At 35.2% G+C, this 16617-nt stretch overlaps 2 protein-coding genes across 4 annotated transcripts in view; one reads left to right on the plus strand and one right to left on the minus strand.

The window, feature by feature from the left end:
• SLC24A5 (solute carrier family 24 member 5) overlaps nucleotides 1–14458 on the plus strand; it is a 29938-nt gene extending 15480 nt beyond the window's left edge. Inside the window, exons 3-9 of the mRNA XM_046008723.1 lie at nucleotides 6422–6505; nucleotides 6599–6702; nucleotides 7039–7139; nucleotides 8856–9139; nucleotides 11452–11658; nucleotides 13550–13651; nucleotides 14136–14458. Of these exons, the coding sequence (XP_045864679.1) occupies nucleotides 6422–6505; nucleotides 6599–6702; nucleotides 7039–7139; nucleotides 8856–9139; nucleotides 11452–11658; nucleotides 13550–13651; nucleotides 14136–14458 (1205 nt within the window). The remainder of the gene's footprint in view (nucleotides 1–6421; nucleotides 6506–6598; nucleotides 6703–7038; nucleotides 7140–8855; nucleotides 9140–11451; nucleotides 11659–13549; nucleotides 13652–14135) is intronic.
• Nucleotides 11713–16617, minus strand: part of MYEF2 (myelin expression factor 2) — a 34384-nt gene continuing 29479 nt past the window's right edge. For 2 of the 3 annotated variants that reach the window (XM_046008721.1, XM_046008720.1), the window contains one exon: nucleotides 11713–15191. In XM_046008721.1, the coding sequence (XP_045864677.1) occupies nucleotides 15028–15191 (164 nt within the window). In that variant the 3' untranslated portion in view covers nucleotides 11713–15027. The remainder of the gene's footprint in view (nucleotides 15192–16617) is intronic. The other variant, XM_046008722.1, reaches the window with a different exon arrangement.

Consider the following 16617-nt stretch of genomic DNA (forward strand, 5'->3'; position numbering starts at 1 on the left):
CTAGTTTATTTTTGTGTCTTAGTGTGGATTTACAAATTTACTACAGGTATCCTGAGCCAGGAACACAATCAGGTTTCAGGCCAGTTTGATACTGGCTATTCTTAATTCTCATGAGTGTAGGACTTTGGACTAATGTCATGTCAGTGGGACTGTGCTGTCTGTGGAACGTAATCATTTTCTTCAGATTTAAGGAGAGTGATAAAATTTGGAGTCATAGGATATTGATGTACAATTTAAGGATTAATTTTTTTTATAAATCAATTGTGAACAATGGATTATTAAATTAAATGTTGACTTCCTAGTATAAAACTGTAAGAATAAAAAGTAAAGTTCTCCAGCTTAAAAAATATATATATCTTAAAATTATAGCAGTGGTTAAAACACAATGGCAAACATGTGACTCTTCCCCTTCTATATTTCTACTCTATCTCCTAAATTTTCAATAATGTAGGGGTTTTTTATTAAAAGAAATCTATTTAACAATAAAAAGTGGTAGAGTCTAAAAGTATAGAATCCATATCCTACATTTTGATAAAAATTGATAAAATTAGAAGATACCTCAAAAATCGTGTCATCCAATCCTCTATTGTACAGACAGCAAAACACAAGGCTTGTCTGAATGACTTGTCTGAAGTCTATTAGGGCAGGGCCAGAATACAGGTCTTCATTTTAGTTTAAAACTCTTCCTACTGAATTATATTTCCAGAAGAGAGTTTTCAAAAACTGTTATAAGCTTTTCAACATGTCGTCAGAGAAGACAATATGCTTAAGAGAAAGTCTGATGAGTTTTGGTCTAAGTTGTGATACCCATGGACCACAGCTCATTATCATAAAGTTGCACTTTATTTAAACAATGTAATGATATCTAAACCTATAAAGAAAACTCACCTTGAACAGTTCTCCTATATCCTGAAGGAAATGTGATTATTCCTTTAGAGTAATAAAGAGGAAAAAAGTAATAGCTCTAGGGGAGAAAAAACCAGAACAATTTATCTTCAATAATAAACTATAGCAGAGAGAAATGCTACCCAAAGGTCAGCGAAGACAAAGTCAGTCTATTCTAAAGTTCAAAGGTATAAACCATTTTACAAAATATTCTTAGAACCTTAAGATATAACTTGTTAAAATATCTTTGAAGTTTTATATATCCATCTTTACAGAATCTTTCCTTTCATAACTCAATTAGAGTCCAGTAAATAGCAACCAGCTTTATTGTTACTGTCTTTTGATAGTGGAAGTGTTCAGAAGAGTTACTTATTTTTCCACCTTGCAACAAACAGCTCAATAGATCACCTTTTCCCTCCTGAGACTGAAATTTTCTTTTTTTTTTTTTAATATTTTATTTATTTGACAGAGAGAAATCACAACCAGGCAGAGAGGCAGGAAGAGAGAGAGAGGAGGAAGCAGGCTCCCTGTGGAGCAGAGAACCCGATGCGGGGCTCGATCCCAGGACCCTGAGATCATGACCTGAGCCGAAGGCAGAGACTTTAACCCACTGAGCCACCCAGGCGCCCCAGACTGAAATTTTCTAATGAAGCATTCTTCAGCTAGTGTTAAGCGGCTGAAGATTCTTCTGGTCATTCACTCTTCGGCTGTACCAAGTTTGGACATTTAGTTCAAAATAATGCATTTTGTCCTTCAACTTCATCCACATATTATCAGGCCCTGGTTTGATAGAGAACTTATGATAGTCCAATATCCAGTATCACTCAATTGATACATCTTCTAGAATATTCTGGAAAACTTCCTAATTACCCCTGAGTCGTAGTAACTATTATTTCCCCTAGGAAAGACTAGAATGGAGACAGTAATATGCCCATGCCAAGAATCAGGGAAGAAAATAACTCAGTTACCCATCATGTTATAATTGGCTTGTCTGAGTGCCTTTTTATACTAGGTTTCTGCAATAAAATAAACATAGTATTGGATTTAGAAACAATAGATTCAGGGTGTATGCCCAAACTCCTCACACTGAAGATCCTTACTATCCATGTAACTAAGGTCCCTGGACCTGTGTCTTCATCTGTAAAATAGAAATAACACCACTCATATCTGAGGATAACTGTGATGATTAAATTATGTACATGAAAGTGAATTGTATAGCATGAATGTAAGATAACATTTACTTCACTCCTAAAATGAAAAAATTTAATCACAGAGCAATATGCCTTATCATGTCCTATTTTAAATTTTATGGCGAATTGGTCTTACTACACATCACAGGGATGAATGGATGGATAGATCGATCAATCCATGGATAGGTAGATACTCTAAACAGCAAAAGAAATGTTATGAAATCTGTTCCATGAAACATTACTTCTCTCCCTTCATTCACTGCAACATGTTCATCAAGCAACATGAGCAAAGGCAAATAGAGTGGAATCATTCCAACTCTTCTAAGAGGACTTTTCATAAAATGGCTCAGCCTCCAGCTAGTCTGTCAGACCAAAAAAACCCCATGAGAGAAAAGATGACCAGGGCTGGTTTATCATTGACAGGCAGCATGTGGATGACTTTCCAAGCACTTCCCATATCTTTCAAAATGAAAGCCAAAATCCTTGCTAAGATTCACAAGTCTTGCCTGATCTAGCCACTTACGTTATCTCCTACTGCTATCCCTTTACACTTTTTATTCCAGACATGCCAGCCTTTTTCTGTTTTTGAACACACAGGCTAGCCTCCAGCATCCAATCTTTACGCTCATTCCTGCCTTGAGCACTCTTAGCCCAGGTACAGGCACACCTCAGATGGTACAGGTTTGGTTCCAGACCACCACAACAGAGCAAATACTACAGTAAAGTAGTGAGTGAAATCAATATTTTGGTTTCCCCGTGCATATAAAAGTTATGTTTACGTTAAGTGTGCAACAGCATTATGACCAAAAATGTTCATACCTTCATTTTAAAATACTTTGTTAAAAAAGCATTAACCATCATCTGAGCTTTCAGAGCATCATCTTCTTTTTATTGATAGAAAGTCCTTCCTCAGTGTTGATGGCTGCTGACTGATTGGGATGGTGATTGCTGAAGGCTTGGGTGGCTGTGGCAATTTCATAAAGTAAGACAACAATGACTTTAGCCACAATGATGGACTCTTCGTTTCATGACCAACTTCTCTGTAGCATGCAGTGCTGTTTGATAGCAGTTTACCCACACTAGAACTTCTTTCAAAATTGGAATCCATACTCTCAAACCCTACTGCTTCTTTATCAACCAAGTGTATGCAGTATTCTAAATCCTCTGTTGTCATTTAACCATCTTCACAGTATCTTCACCAGGAGTAGATGCCATCTCAAGAAACTACTTTGTTTGCTCATCCGTAAGAAGCAACTCCTCATCCATCACAGTCTTGTCATGAGATTGTCACAATTCAATCACACCTTCAGGCTCCACTTCTCGTTCTAGCTCTCTTGCTATTCTCACATGTGCAGTTACTTCTTCCACTGAAGAAATCATCAAAGTCATCCACGAGGGTTGGAATCAACTTCTCCCAAACTCCTGTTCTGTTCTGTTGATATTTTGATCTCATCCCATGAATCATGAATGTTGATGGTGAATCTTTTCCAGGTTTTCAATTAACTTTCCTGAAATTCATCAGAGGAATCGTTATCTATGGCAGCTATAGTCTGACAAAATGTTTTCTTAAATAATAAGACTTGAGAGTTGAAATTACTTCCTGATCCATGGGCTGCAGAACAGATGCTGTGTTAGCATGAAAACAACAGTCATCTTGTACATCTCCATCAGAGCTTTTGAGTGACCAGGTGCATCGTCAATGAGCAGTTATATTTTTGAAAGGAATCTTTTCTTCTGAGCAGCAGGTCTTAACAGTGGGCATAAAATATTCAGTAAACTGTGAACAAAGGCCAAGTAGATTTAGCATCATTCTTAAGGCCCCTAAGATTTTCAGAATGGTCAATGAGCATTGTCTTCAACTTCAAGTCACCAGCTGCATGAGCTCCTAACAAGAGTCAACCTGTTTTTGAAGCCTTGAAGCCAGGCTTTGACTTCTCCTCTCTAGTTATGAACAAAGTCTTAGATGGCATCTTCCTCCAACAGAACAGTTTTGTCTGCACTGGAAATCTGTTGTTTAGTGTAGCCACCATCATTAATAACCTTAGCTCAATCTTCCGGATACCTTGATGCAGCTTCTACATCAGCATGTGCTGCTTCACCTTGGCACTTTTATGTCATGGAGATGGCTTTTCCTTAAATCACATGAACCACCTCTGATAGCCTCAAACTCTTCTTCTACAGCTTCCTCATCACTCTCAGCCTTCACAGAATTAAGGAGAGTTAGCACTTTGTGGATTAGGTTTTGACTTAAGGGAATGTAGCATCTGGGTCGATCTTCTAGCCAATGAAATTTCCTCCATATCAGCATTTAGGCTGTTTTCACTTTCTTACCTTCTGTGTGTTCACTAGAGGAGCACTTGTAATTTCCTTCAAGAACTTTCCTTTGCATTCGCAACTTGGCTATTTGACAAGAGGCCTACCTTTTCGCATCTCTGCTTTCAACATGCTTTCCTCACTAAGCTTAATTTCCAGCTTTTGATTTAAAGTGAGAGATGTGCAATTCTTCCTTTCACTTGAACATTTGAAGGCCAGGGTAGGGTTATTCACTGGCCTAATTTCATTATTTTTGTGACTCAGGGACTAGGGAGGCCTGAGGAGAGGGTGAGAAATAGCAGAATAGCCAGGTGGCAGAGCAGTCCGAACACATACAATATTTATCAGCTAAATTCACTGTCTTGTATGAGTGAGGTTCATGGCAACCCCAAACAATTCCAATAATAACATCAAAATCCCAAGACAAAACACATTTTGCTTGCCTCTTCTCACTAGAATAAAAGTTCCACAAGAGCAGAAACTTGTTTTTTTTCTGTCCTATTCCTAGCACTTAAAAAGGCATCTGGCATAGTAGGTACTCAGAAAGTGTAACAAATTAAGTGAACAATAGCCAGGTGTTCAGTTATCAATGGCTGCTTAACCAATCACCCCAAAACTAGTGGCTTAAAACACCAATCACCATATTACCACTCACAGCTTTGAGGGTTTACTGGGCTCAGATGGCAGTTCCAGCTTGAGGTCGCTCATGCAATGGTAGAAGGCTGGAATTATCTGAAACCTTCCTGCCTTTCACATGTCTGGTGCCTGGGATGGGGAAATTCAAAATTTGTGGGCTGAAATAGTTAGGGGTGCGTCAGGCATCTCTGCTTCTGTATGGTTTCTTCATGAGGTATCTCCAGTGCAGGAGCTCCGTGGAAGTCGGAGTTTTATGTGGTGGCTTAGGGCCCTAAAGTAAAGATCCCTAGAGAGAATCATGAGAAAGTTTTGGCACATTTTATGTCCCAGCCTGAGATATTATGGCCCTGCCATGTTCTGTTAGTCAAAGCAGTCACAGGAGGACATATAAACTCTACTTTTTTTGGTTGGGGGGAGGGCAGGAAATGGAAAGTTTATGGAAATTCACACAGATGCAAATATTGTAGCCACCTTTGTAAAATACAATCTGCCACACCAAGAATAAAAAAGCATGCTATTTCTATAGGCTACTTTTTAGTGTACCAGCAAAACCCAGTTGGGCATTTCTGATACAACCTGTCTTGGCCTCCCCAAAGCAAGTTTTCAACATGGATTTCTCTTTTCCTTCCAATAGTAGATCCCTTAACTCTAAAATTGAAAGAGCCAAAAGTTTAAGACTCTCATCCCAGCAATCACCAAAGATAAGGGATTTCCAAACTTGTTAGGTCTGAGGGATATACACAAACTTGTTAGGTCTGAGGGATATACTTATATTTCCTACTCTAGAGCAGTCTTAATGGTTTTATGTCTTAAATCAATAGGTTCTAATTATACAATAGTAAATCTTTTTGGTTCCTAGTTGACCATTTTCCTCTCATTTGTAATGACAAGGTTGAAATTGCCAATTTGTGAATAAGCTCCTTAATTCAGGTTCACTTGCAGATCTTAAGAACGACCAATATTTGCTTCTTCCTCCTGTTTCAAATTGGATTAAGACTCCTGAAATACTTTACTTTCCCAGCTCCTACTGGAGCACTGTCACTGTTGACAGTGTCATTTTAAAGAATGTATGCTGTCACTATACACCTATAAGCCATACAGCTAGAAAATAATCTTTTCTGGGTCCTAAAAAACTCTGTATCTTGGCATTCACAATACCGAGTCTCATCCTAGCTCCACAAGGCTCTGGTCTTCTCTCCCTTCCTACAGAACCATTAAGTAATGAATTCACAGAGAAAGCAAGGCACTGGATTCCTCTTATTTTTTTAACCTGCCTGTTTTATTTTTCCAGTTTAAGTCACTGTCAGTGCTTTTCTATGAAGCTATAGATTTGAATATTTAGGTATAGAGATATACCCTTTCATTTACCACTTTAACATAATTTCATTTGTCTTCAGCCCTTGGATTGTCTCAGGATGTTGCAGGTGCAACTTTTATGGCAGCCGGTAGTTCAGCTCCTGAATTAGTTACTGCTTTCCTGGGTAAATATTGCTTTTTATATTTTCTGCTTACTCAATGTGATTTTCTCATCTTCAAGTCTAGTAACACTTACTTAGCAATTACCTTGCCCATAGGTGTATTTATCACAAAGGGAGATATCGGCATTAGCACCATCCTTGGATCTGCAATGTATAACCTTTTGGGCATCTGTGCAGCTTGTGGCTTGCTATCTAATGTGGTATGTAAGAAAACATCACTCAACACGTTTATTGTTTTGACAAACTCTTAAAACTATTTATAATCTAGAACAAAGAAGGCACGAGTAATGTGTTTAATCAAATTTATTAATCAGTAGAAAAACATGTATTCCATTAAAGTTTACCCACCAATAGCTCTTGGTCAAATTTATGAAAACCAGAGTAGGCTTTAAAACAAAATTTTTCTTAAAATTCCTTTTTCTCTAAGCAAAATGCAAAAGATAACAATATTTGGCTACAAACATCAATTTCAGTATCACGCTAAGCATGTACTTAAAGTTACAGTGTAATGGAAATAGTAAATTATCATTTTACAGGTCTCAACGCTATCATGTTGGCCCCTATTCAGAGACTGCGCAGCATATGCAATTAGTGTAGCCGCAGTTCTTGGCATAATATTCGACAACCAAGTTTACTGGTAAGCTTGAAATAATTGTTACTCTAATGTAAAACACAACTACAGACAGTATTTTATGAAATTCCAATGCTTTAGCAATGTTTTTTTTTACCGAGATCTCAATTATCTGCCACTTTTGCGCCATTTTCCTATATGCCTCTGAGCTAACTTCCTCATCACAGCTGCTGGTTGGGCTTTCCCATCTTTAAAGTTTCTACAGTCATGTCAATTTCCTTATCTCACAATCACTGGATATTACCAACCTTCCTTCTTCGCACTACCTGTTCAGAAAGTCTCCCCTTTGTTGTCCATTAAAGCCCCAACAGTTGGGTTTTTCATCTACTGGGAATGTTTACCTTGCCTTGGTTAGAAGTGGTCATGGTCACAAGACTGGAGAGAAATGATGGAGGAAGTAAATTTTAACTTCAGGTTCTTCCAACTTTCTCTCTGATGTTCATTTAGCAGAGGAATTACAGCCTTCTTCCTCTAAGAATCAACAATATTTAGGTATTAACAATTGTTTGCCTTCTTCATAACCTCCCCGTATCTTGCTATTGCAAGAAAATGAAAAAAAAAAAAAAAAAAAAAAAAAAGAGTGAATCAGTAGACAGCTGATAACTTTTTCAACCAATAAGAACCAGGTTTTTCGTAGGTGTTTAACATTATGTTAGGAATCATAAGGGATGGAGAAGAATGTATAATGCCCAACCAAAGAGATTGTGCATTGCTCAATGCCAAAGGATACCAGAAAAAACAAAACAATGTAAATGGCACCTTTCTGGAATACTACAACTTAGCAATCCTGCAAAATACCTGCTAACAAGAAACTTAAAATCTAGCAGGGAGAAAAATTTCTAAATGAATCATCCTAAAATCTGGTCTGTTTCCCAAAGAAAGACCAATGGATATAGTAGGGATCCTTCTGGGACCCAGCAGTCATCTCTAAGTGGACACTGACAAGGATAGTATCCAAGCTTATGCTCCCTCCATTAGGGAAATCAAGAACTCTGTGCTTCCAGCTGTAGCAGAAATTCACTGGCTATCAAATAAAAGGTAAATGATAGGTGCAAATGTGATATTAGCCAATCATAACTCTTTAGGAAATCAGAAGAGCATAGAGGAACAGCTCTCAGTGCCTAAGGTATAATTTTATTTTAAAGACTGTCCTCGTTTTCTTGTGAATACACGCCAAATTTAATTACATCCAAATAAAAAAACTCTGTAAACTGAAAAGTCCCAGTCAAAGACTCATATATTCTGAATATTTTACACAAAATTCTTATACCAGATTTGAATAGACTCAGTTGAAATGAACTGATACTATATTCTTTTCTAATTAACATACATTTTGGGGAATGTTTGCTGCCAATGAACTGAGATGGAGAATGCCCATCACTATTCATTAACTTTTATTCTGAAAATCTACAATTATTATTTTCAAAGCATTGTTTATGCCTACCATTTATAAAGAATCTGTAAATGAAGACAATGAGTTTATAATTCTTGGTTTTATTTGAAATATAGAAAGGACTGTCAAGCTTTTATCAATAAATTTATAGTAATTCTGTAACCAAGCGAGGATGCATCTATAAAACCAAAATACACCTAGAAATGTTCTTTGCTTGTCTATTGCTATGCTGGAAAATTATTAAGCAGATATGCCCAAAATCTATTAACTTAAAAAAATTTAAAAATGTGTTTTTAATTTTAAAACACACAAATTTCTCTGATTTATAGGTATGAAGGAACTTTGCTGCTTTTGATATATGGATTATATGTTTTGGTGCTGTGTTTTAACATTAAAATTAACCAATATATTATAAAGAAATTCAGTCCTTGGTGCACCTGTCTTGCCCAAGCTATGGAGGAGAGCAGTGAACAACAGCCACTGATGGGATGGGAAGATGAGGGTCAGCCATTCATCCGTCGGCAATCAAGAACTGACAGTGGGATATTTCATGAAGAGTCTGGCTACTCTCAGCTTCCTTTAAGTTTACAGGATCTTAGTCAGGTTTCTGAAGGTAATAAGCACCTCATGCCCAGTATTGAGTCTATTCGCTAAAAAAACTTAAAAATCTTATTTCAATTCAGCAACTACTTATATTATACTTATGTAAAAGATACTGTGGAGATTCAGAAATGAGGAAGAGATGGTCCCTATCTTTAAGAAGCTTCCAACGCTGTACAGAAAAAAGAAAATAGCTAAAATATGAAGGTTTAAGTACTATAAAAGAAAAAAGTGTAAGTGAAGTTCCTAAATGGGACAGACTGTATAAAATTTGATGGCTACATAGAAAAGATTATCACAGAGAAGGGAATATTTAAACTGAGCCTTGTAGAATTGATCAGATTTTAGCTGATGACCTGATTTATGAACAAAGCTACATAAATAAATATGTAGTGTGTATAGTAACAGCTATAGAAGTCTATTATGTAAATGATGTAGAAGTAAGAGTATAGTCTATAATTGATGCCAAGGAATTAATATGAGCAAGAGGCCTATTCAAGTACTAGCATACCTGGAGCACAGAATATACACAGTAAGGAAGCAGAGAAAAGGTAGATAAGAAAGAATAGGATAAGAAGAGTCTTAAATGCTAGTATATAAGTCTTTGCAGGTTTATGAAGCAGGGAAATTTGAGGACAAAAAAAATGGAGGTCTATAAGAGGCTACTAAAAGAACTGATGTTTGGTAGATGCCTAGACAAAAGGAAAGTAGGAATAAAAAAGACAATGCAAAGAAAGCATCACCAAGACTAGGCAACGGAAGGACTACATGGGACAAGAAAAGGAGGAAAGAAAATTCTGAGGCTTTGTTCATGATTGAGAAAAAAGAAATACCACTTATAGAAACTTGGAATTTAGAAAAAAGGGCTTATGTGGGGAAAAAAGAAATAGTTGAGTTTTAAACATGCCATCTGAAACAGCAGCAACACATTCAGATATTTAATAGAAGTCAAATTCATCCACAGACAGAAATAAAAATTTATGTGTTAGTTTTTTACAAAGCGGTTCTATGAAACAGATTCTAAATTTATCTAAGTACATTAGGAAGGAAAATTATTCTTTCACTACCAAAAAAAAAAAAAAAAAACCCAAGACTTTCCCTTTTTTACAATAAATTACAGTTTTTAGCCTTTCAAGTGCAAGTGGTATATAATGCCAAATTAAATTTTAATTTTATTTTTTATTTTTAAGATTTTATTTGTTTATTAGTCAGAGAGAGAGAGAGAGTGGGCACAGGCAGACAGAGTAGCAGCCAGAGTCAGAGGGCAAAGCAGGCTCCCCGCCAAGCAAGGAGCCCGATGTGGGACTCGATCCCAGGACTCTTGGGATCATGACCTGAGCCGAAGGCAGCCGCTTAACCAACTGAGCCACCCAGGCGTCCCCCAAGTTAAATTTTATAACAAGAAATTGAAAAGAACCACTCTAAATTTTTTCATTACACTGAGATTACATCTAAAATTTACATAGTGGCCTACTGGCTGAGGCTTGGCAAATTTTTTTTCATAAGTTATTTTACCAGCATTAGTTGTAATGTAATTTGATCTAATATATGGGTACACTCTTTTGTAAATGCCATGCAAATTTTAAATAATTTTAAAGTGAATGCTTATTTTTATCCAATTATTGTCTTCCATTAATTTCATAAAACAAATTGTATAAAGGAACATACTCGAGTTTTGTAAGTTACATTGTAGATTCCATGCTAGTTCCTATTTTCTTCAAGGTTCTTAAGAATGGTAGTGAATTCCAAATTTGGTAAACTAATGGAAGAAAGAAAAATGAAGCCTCCAAAACTCACTTACAATGAGAATTAGGATGGAATATTCAAAACTTAATAAAAAAGATTATGCTGTAATTATTTTATACCTCCTAAGTATGCATTATCTGACACACAGGGTAGGCTAGAGACATCAAGAATACTGGGGAATAGAGACAACTATAATAGCTATAATAGGTAGAAGCCAGGTTAATCCCATAAGCAAAAAAAAGTTACTGAAGACCATCCACACTGCAGAAAACCAGAGAAGTCCAACTGACACTTCATAAACATTATGTCTAATATATTTAGTGAATGATCCAAGATTATTTTGATGGATTTAAGGCCCCAAATCAAGAAATGCTGAGTATCACATTTTATACTATCTGCCCTAAAGTCTCAGTTAGTTTCTTTTTGCCAGCAGTACCAGTAATGAGGTATTCAAATGTTTTAAATAGCCTCTTAAAAACTGATATAGCTAATTTATTTCAATATAGCTTTCTAAATGGACATTTCCAACCTAAGTGGCCATTTGAAAAAACTCAAAATCATTTGTTTTTCCCTCAACAGATCCACCAAGTATTTTCAACATGCCTGAAGCCGACTTAAAAAGAGTTTTTTGGGTACTATCCCTTCCTATTATTACCTTACTTTTTCTAACCATACCAGACTGTAGAAGAAAGTTTTGGAAAAATTACTTTGTAATAACATTTTTCATGTCAGCACTATGGATATCTGCATTTACATATATCCTGGTTTGGATGGTCACAATAACTGGTACGTATCTTTAGCATAAGAGCACAGTTTAAAAAGAAAATAATCAGTTTTATAGAAGAACAAACTGCATATATTCACAAAAAGTAGTCTAGCTACAGAGGAAATTTCTCTTTCAGCAAAGACTAAAGAGATGTGCTACTTACAAAAAGATTAAATATTAATATACCAACAAGATCATTCAGGGTTTGTAAGTCGCATGTTACATATCAACTATATTCCCAATATTATACAGCCCAGAGTTACAAGCCACAGGATCTTCTTATAAATGAAATCAAATACACAGGATGTCTTTCTACTGTGCTAATAATTAAAGCACATCAGATGGGGTCCACAATATACTCTTTATATTGAATTCCATTCCATGATGAAAAATAAAGCAAGGGGTCAGCATTTTGAGAAAATGATATATGCTCACTGTTTAACAGAACTGCACTTTATTTTGCTTTTTAATATGGACATATAAACAAACTATGAAATGGGTGAAAAGGGTATAAAATAAAATTTCAATTTAGGTTTCTACTATCTTCATGACTAGAATTTAAATATTACTGCTTGGCCATAATCCATTCTAGTCCCATAGGACTCCAGAAGAAAAAACTGAATATAAACATGGAAAAAAAAAATCAAGAATTTCTCCCAAAAAGGTTAGCCTGAATGGACATATCAGAGGTGAGCAAACTAAAGCCTATGTGACCAAATGACCAGGTCTCCTGTTTTTGCTAATGAAGTTTTACTAAACATAATCATGCCCACTCATTTAATTCATTTATACGTTATCTACGGATGCTTTCACACTACAGTGGCCAAGGTGAATAGCTGCAAAGAAACCATATAGCCTGCATAGCCTAAAGTAAACACTATGTGGCCCTTTACAAAAAAAAAAGCTGATCTCTGACTTTTCACAAATTAATATATGACTTAGAATAGCATGCTAGCAAGAAAGCACGATTTTTTTTAATGAGAAAGATCAAAAAGTCCAATTAGCTTGCATATTAAATCTCTTCAAATTTTCTCAGCCAGAATATATTTCACAATAGGAAATCAGGAAAAGAACAAAATCAAGTAGTAAATCATAAAACAGCCCCCAAGATGATAAATACTACTGTTATTTATGTACATATGAACTCCGGCAAACCAGTAACAAAAATTAACAACCAATTACAATTCCAATATCAATATATAAAGCATGCAATAAACAGCTAAAGTTCTTTCAATTGACAATTTAAGAAAAAAAAAAAGATTCTAAAGTAAGTTTTCAATCACAACATTAGAAGAGCAGTTACATGTACTTTTTAACTTCCCTCTGATTACTTCCCAAAATGAACACATATCTGAAAAATGTTGAACTTATACTGAATTTACCAGAACAGGACCATAATGTTAGGAAGACTCTGAGTAGAACCCTATTTTGTTTTCCTTTGTTTATGGTAGATAATCAAAGTACGTACAACTTTAAAAATGTGTACCATGTAACACATTTACAGGTTAAAAATAGCTATAAACAATTTGTTTAATTCTGATCACTTTAAGAAAATAGTCTGAAAAGCAGAAAATGGCCAATCTCATTAGCATATATTAAGCAATGGCCTTGATGAGATAACAGTGAACATCTAAACCTTCTGTAAGCTTATCAGGTAGGGGAATTACTCCTTAGTAGAATTCTATTAAATATCTTTAGATATCTGCTATTAAAATTTGTGCTACCTGGGCTACTCAATGTACCAATCTTATTCAAATATTTTGCTAGGTAAAATTTAAGTACATATTGGTTGTGAAATCTAAATGTGCCTATTTTCTTTTTGTTCAGGAAGGAAATATCTTAAGTAACTGCAGAGAATGATTATTGAATTTTTAAGATTTGCAACTTGTAGTATATCTCTGTTAATTACAGGGGAAACATTAGAAATTCCAGATACAGTAATGGGCCTTACTTTATTAGCAGCAGGAACAAGTCTGCCAGACACAATTGCAAGTGTATTGGTTGCAAGAAAAGGTAAGAGCTAGGTCCTTCAAGCCCATTCTACAAGGCTGGCTGAAATACTGAGCAAAGGTACCTTTAAAAATATTTATTTCCTCACTTAACATACTTTGAAGAAAAAAAAAGAGTGACTCAAATAGAAGGGTTTACTATTTAATAACAGAGTAATTTCACTAAATCTAATCCCCCAAATAATATTCATCTGAAATGTGCGTCGAATTGTAATTAACCGTATTAAATTAGAATGAAAAGCAACAAGTAATCTACAGACCTTATTGAAAAATGATTTAATAAATAAAGATAATTATTATTAAATAAATGTTAAGACTTTAAATACTAACCCCCAAATTAAAAAATACAAATTCAGTAAGACTTTTGCTCTAATATAACAATTTTCCAAAACCAACAAACAAAAAGAATTTCCAGTGTTTTTTTTATGAAGCTTATTAATAAAATACAGTAATGGTGTGCACATTTTAACAATATGCTTTTTTTGCAGGCAAAGGCGATATGGCTATGTCTAACATCATGGGATCCAACGTGTTTGATATGCTTTGCCTAGGTGTTCCATGGTTTATTAAAACTGCATTTATAAATGCATCAGCTCCTGTAGAAGTGAACAGCAGAGGGCTAACTTACATAACCATCTCTCTCAACATTTCAGTTATTTTTCTTTTTTCAGCAGTTCACTTCAATGGCTGGAAACTAGACAGAAAGTTGGGAGCAGTCTGCCTGTTACTATACTTGGGACTTACCACATTATCAGTTCTATATGAACTTGGAATCATTGGAAATAATAAAATAAGGGGCTGTGGAGGTTAATATTAATAGCATTATGTGGAAAATGTGAATAATGGGAGAGGGAAGAGAAAGAAAACTCCAATTCTTCATTTAAGTGAAATAAAAAACATCCTGAACTAAAACTTACTTACAGTAATTCTTTATCGCCAAAGAAAAGTAATTTAAATCCAACCAAAATCACATCCTAATTTGTCTGAGCCTTTCTTTCAAGGACAATTACATATATAAAACGGAAGTTTTGAAAAAATCATCTATGTTTTACCTTACAATAAGTTGATAAAAGCTGAGGAAACTTGAGCAAATGAATCCCACTATATAGTACTGAAAGTAACAACAAGAAAATGGCTTATTTCATTAAAAACAGTATAACCATTCATTTAAACTGAATGACTGACTTGCTGTCTTTAAAAACCCAAACTTGAGATTAACAAAAATCACAGTATATTTAACACTATACTGTTAAAAGCTGGTGGGAGTTTTAAAAGTTCATTTTTACAGCTTTTGTAAGCATACAGTATTACTAAAAAAATGACTTTTTACTAGGAGATTCAGCAAAACAGATGTAAGAATGTTCCAACCGTGGTTTGAAATTATGCATTACGATCCAAGCGAACATCGATTTCTCTGCCACTGATTTTTATGCCATTCATTATTCTGCAGGCTTTTTCAGCTGATTCTGGGGAGTCAAATCTGACCGTTCCACAGCCTTTTGACTTTCCGTTCTCCATTTTTATTTCCGCAAACATTACATGACCTGTAAAAGAAAAATTACAGAATTATTACTCAGTTTAAATGGGTTTCATTTGACTGCACAGGTCTGAAATTCCTCATAGCCAATGAAATGATAAATAACTGACTAGAAACATTAATGATTTAAATAACACATCATATAAACATTATTCTCATCGTTTCATATTCTGACTATAAGGCAATTCGTATAAAGTAATAAATATACACATATTAAAATATACAAAATAGGAATTAAACTTACTTAGTATTTAATATTTTATCAAAATAAAAAAATAAATAATTTATTTCTTATGTTAAATTCTTAGCTTCTGGGGGTGCCTGGGTGGCTCAGTTGGTTAAGTGACTGCCTTTGGCTCAGGTCATGATCCCGGGGTCCTGGGATCAAGCCCCGTATCAGGCTCCCTGATCAGGCTCCCTGCTTCTCCCTCTTCTTCTGCCCCTCCCCCCAGTTTGTGCACGCACGTGTGCAAATACGCATACTCTCTCAAATGAATAAAGACTTTAAAAAAAATTATTAGTTTCTGAAGTGAATTTTATAGCAATATGGCACACTAGCACAAAAATGCCACCAAGTTACCATGCCCAACAAACTCATAAATTTAAACAAAATTAGTTTTAGAAAAAATTGTTACTTTCTGCCCAATCTCCTTAATCTCTCTTCTTTCTCTTTTAACCTCCTTTTCATTCCTTCATAACTGCAAATAGTAGCAACTGCCCAGAATTTTAATTTTTACCAGGCCACAAAGGGCCCCCATAATTCTGCTTATCAACCAAAGTGCAAAATCATTTATTTATTCAACATCACAATTTGAGCTCCAGTGTTAAGAGTGGTACCAAATGGGCTATGGAAATAGGCATGGAAGAGGTATCATAGATTTAAATCAATAAAAGTAAAAACAGTGATGGTCAGAACAAAAGAACCTCAGAGAAGCTTCGAAGAGGAGGAAGAAAACCAGACCCAAGTGTTCCATATATAGTTAGTATCATTGCTGACTCTAGAGACTGATATTTGAGTAAAACAGTATCATTCATCAAATTGTAAATGTCCATAAAAATCGACCATCCAAACTAGAACACTTTAGAGAGTTAAATGGAGAGTTATTAGTAATTACACACTAAATAACAGATGCAAAGGGAGACTAGCCCCAGGCAAACTGGGATATATTATCACCTGATCCACAACAGGTAAGTTGTGTGCCTACTTACCATAATATTTCTTTTCCTTGATTATTATATAGTTGCCAAATTACCATGGGCTAATTTTAGCCTGGCAACCAACATAGAAAGCCAACTATTTTTATTTCTATAAAGGGACTAAAAAGGAAGAGGGGGGCCATGAAAGCAAAAGGCTTATCAAAAAAATTGCTTAAGCCCTTTTCCAGGTGATAGGATCAATTTTAATCTCAATGCATGAATAGAAAAATTTGTTT

This window comes from Meles meles, chromosome 6 (genome assembly GCF_922984935.1).
Source record: "Meles meles chromosome 6, mMelMel3.1 paternal haplotype, whole genome shotgun sequence".
Lineage (NCBI taxonomy): Eukaryota > Metazoa > Chordata > Mammalia > Carnivora > Mustelidae > Meles > Meles meles.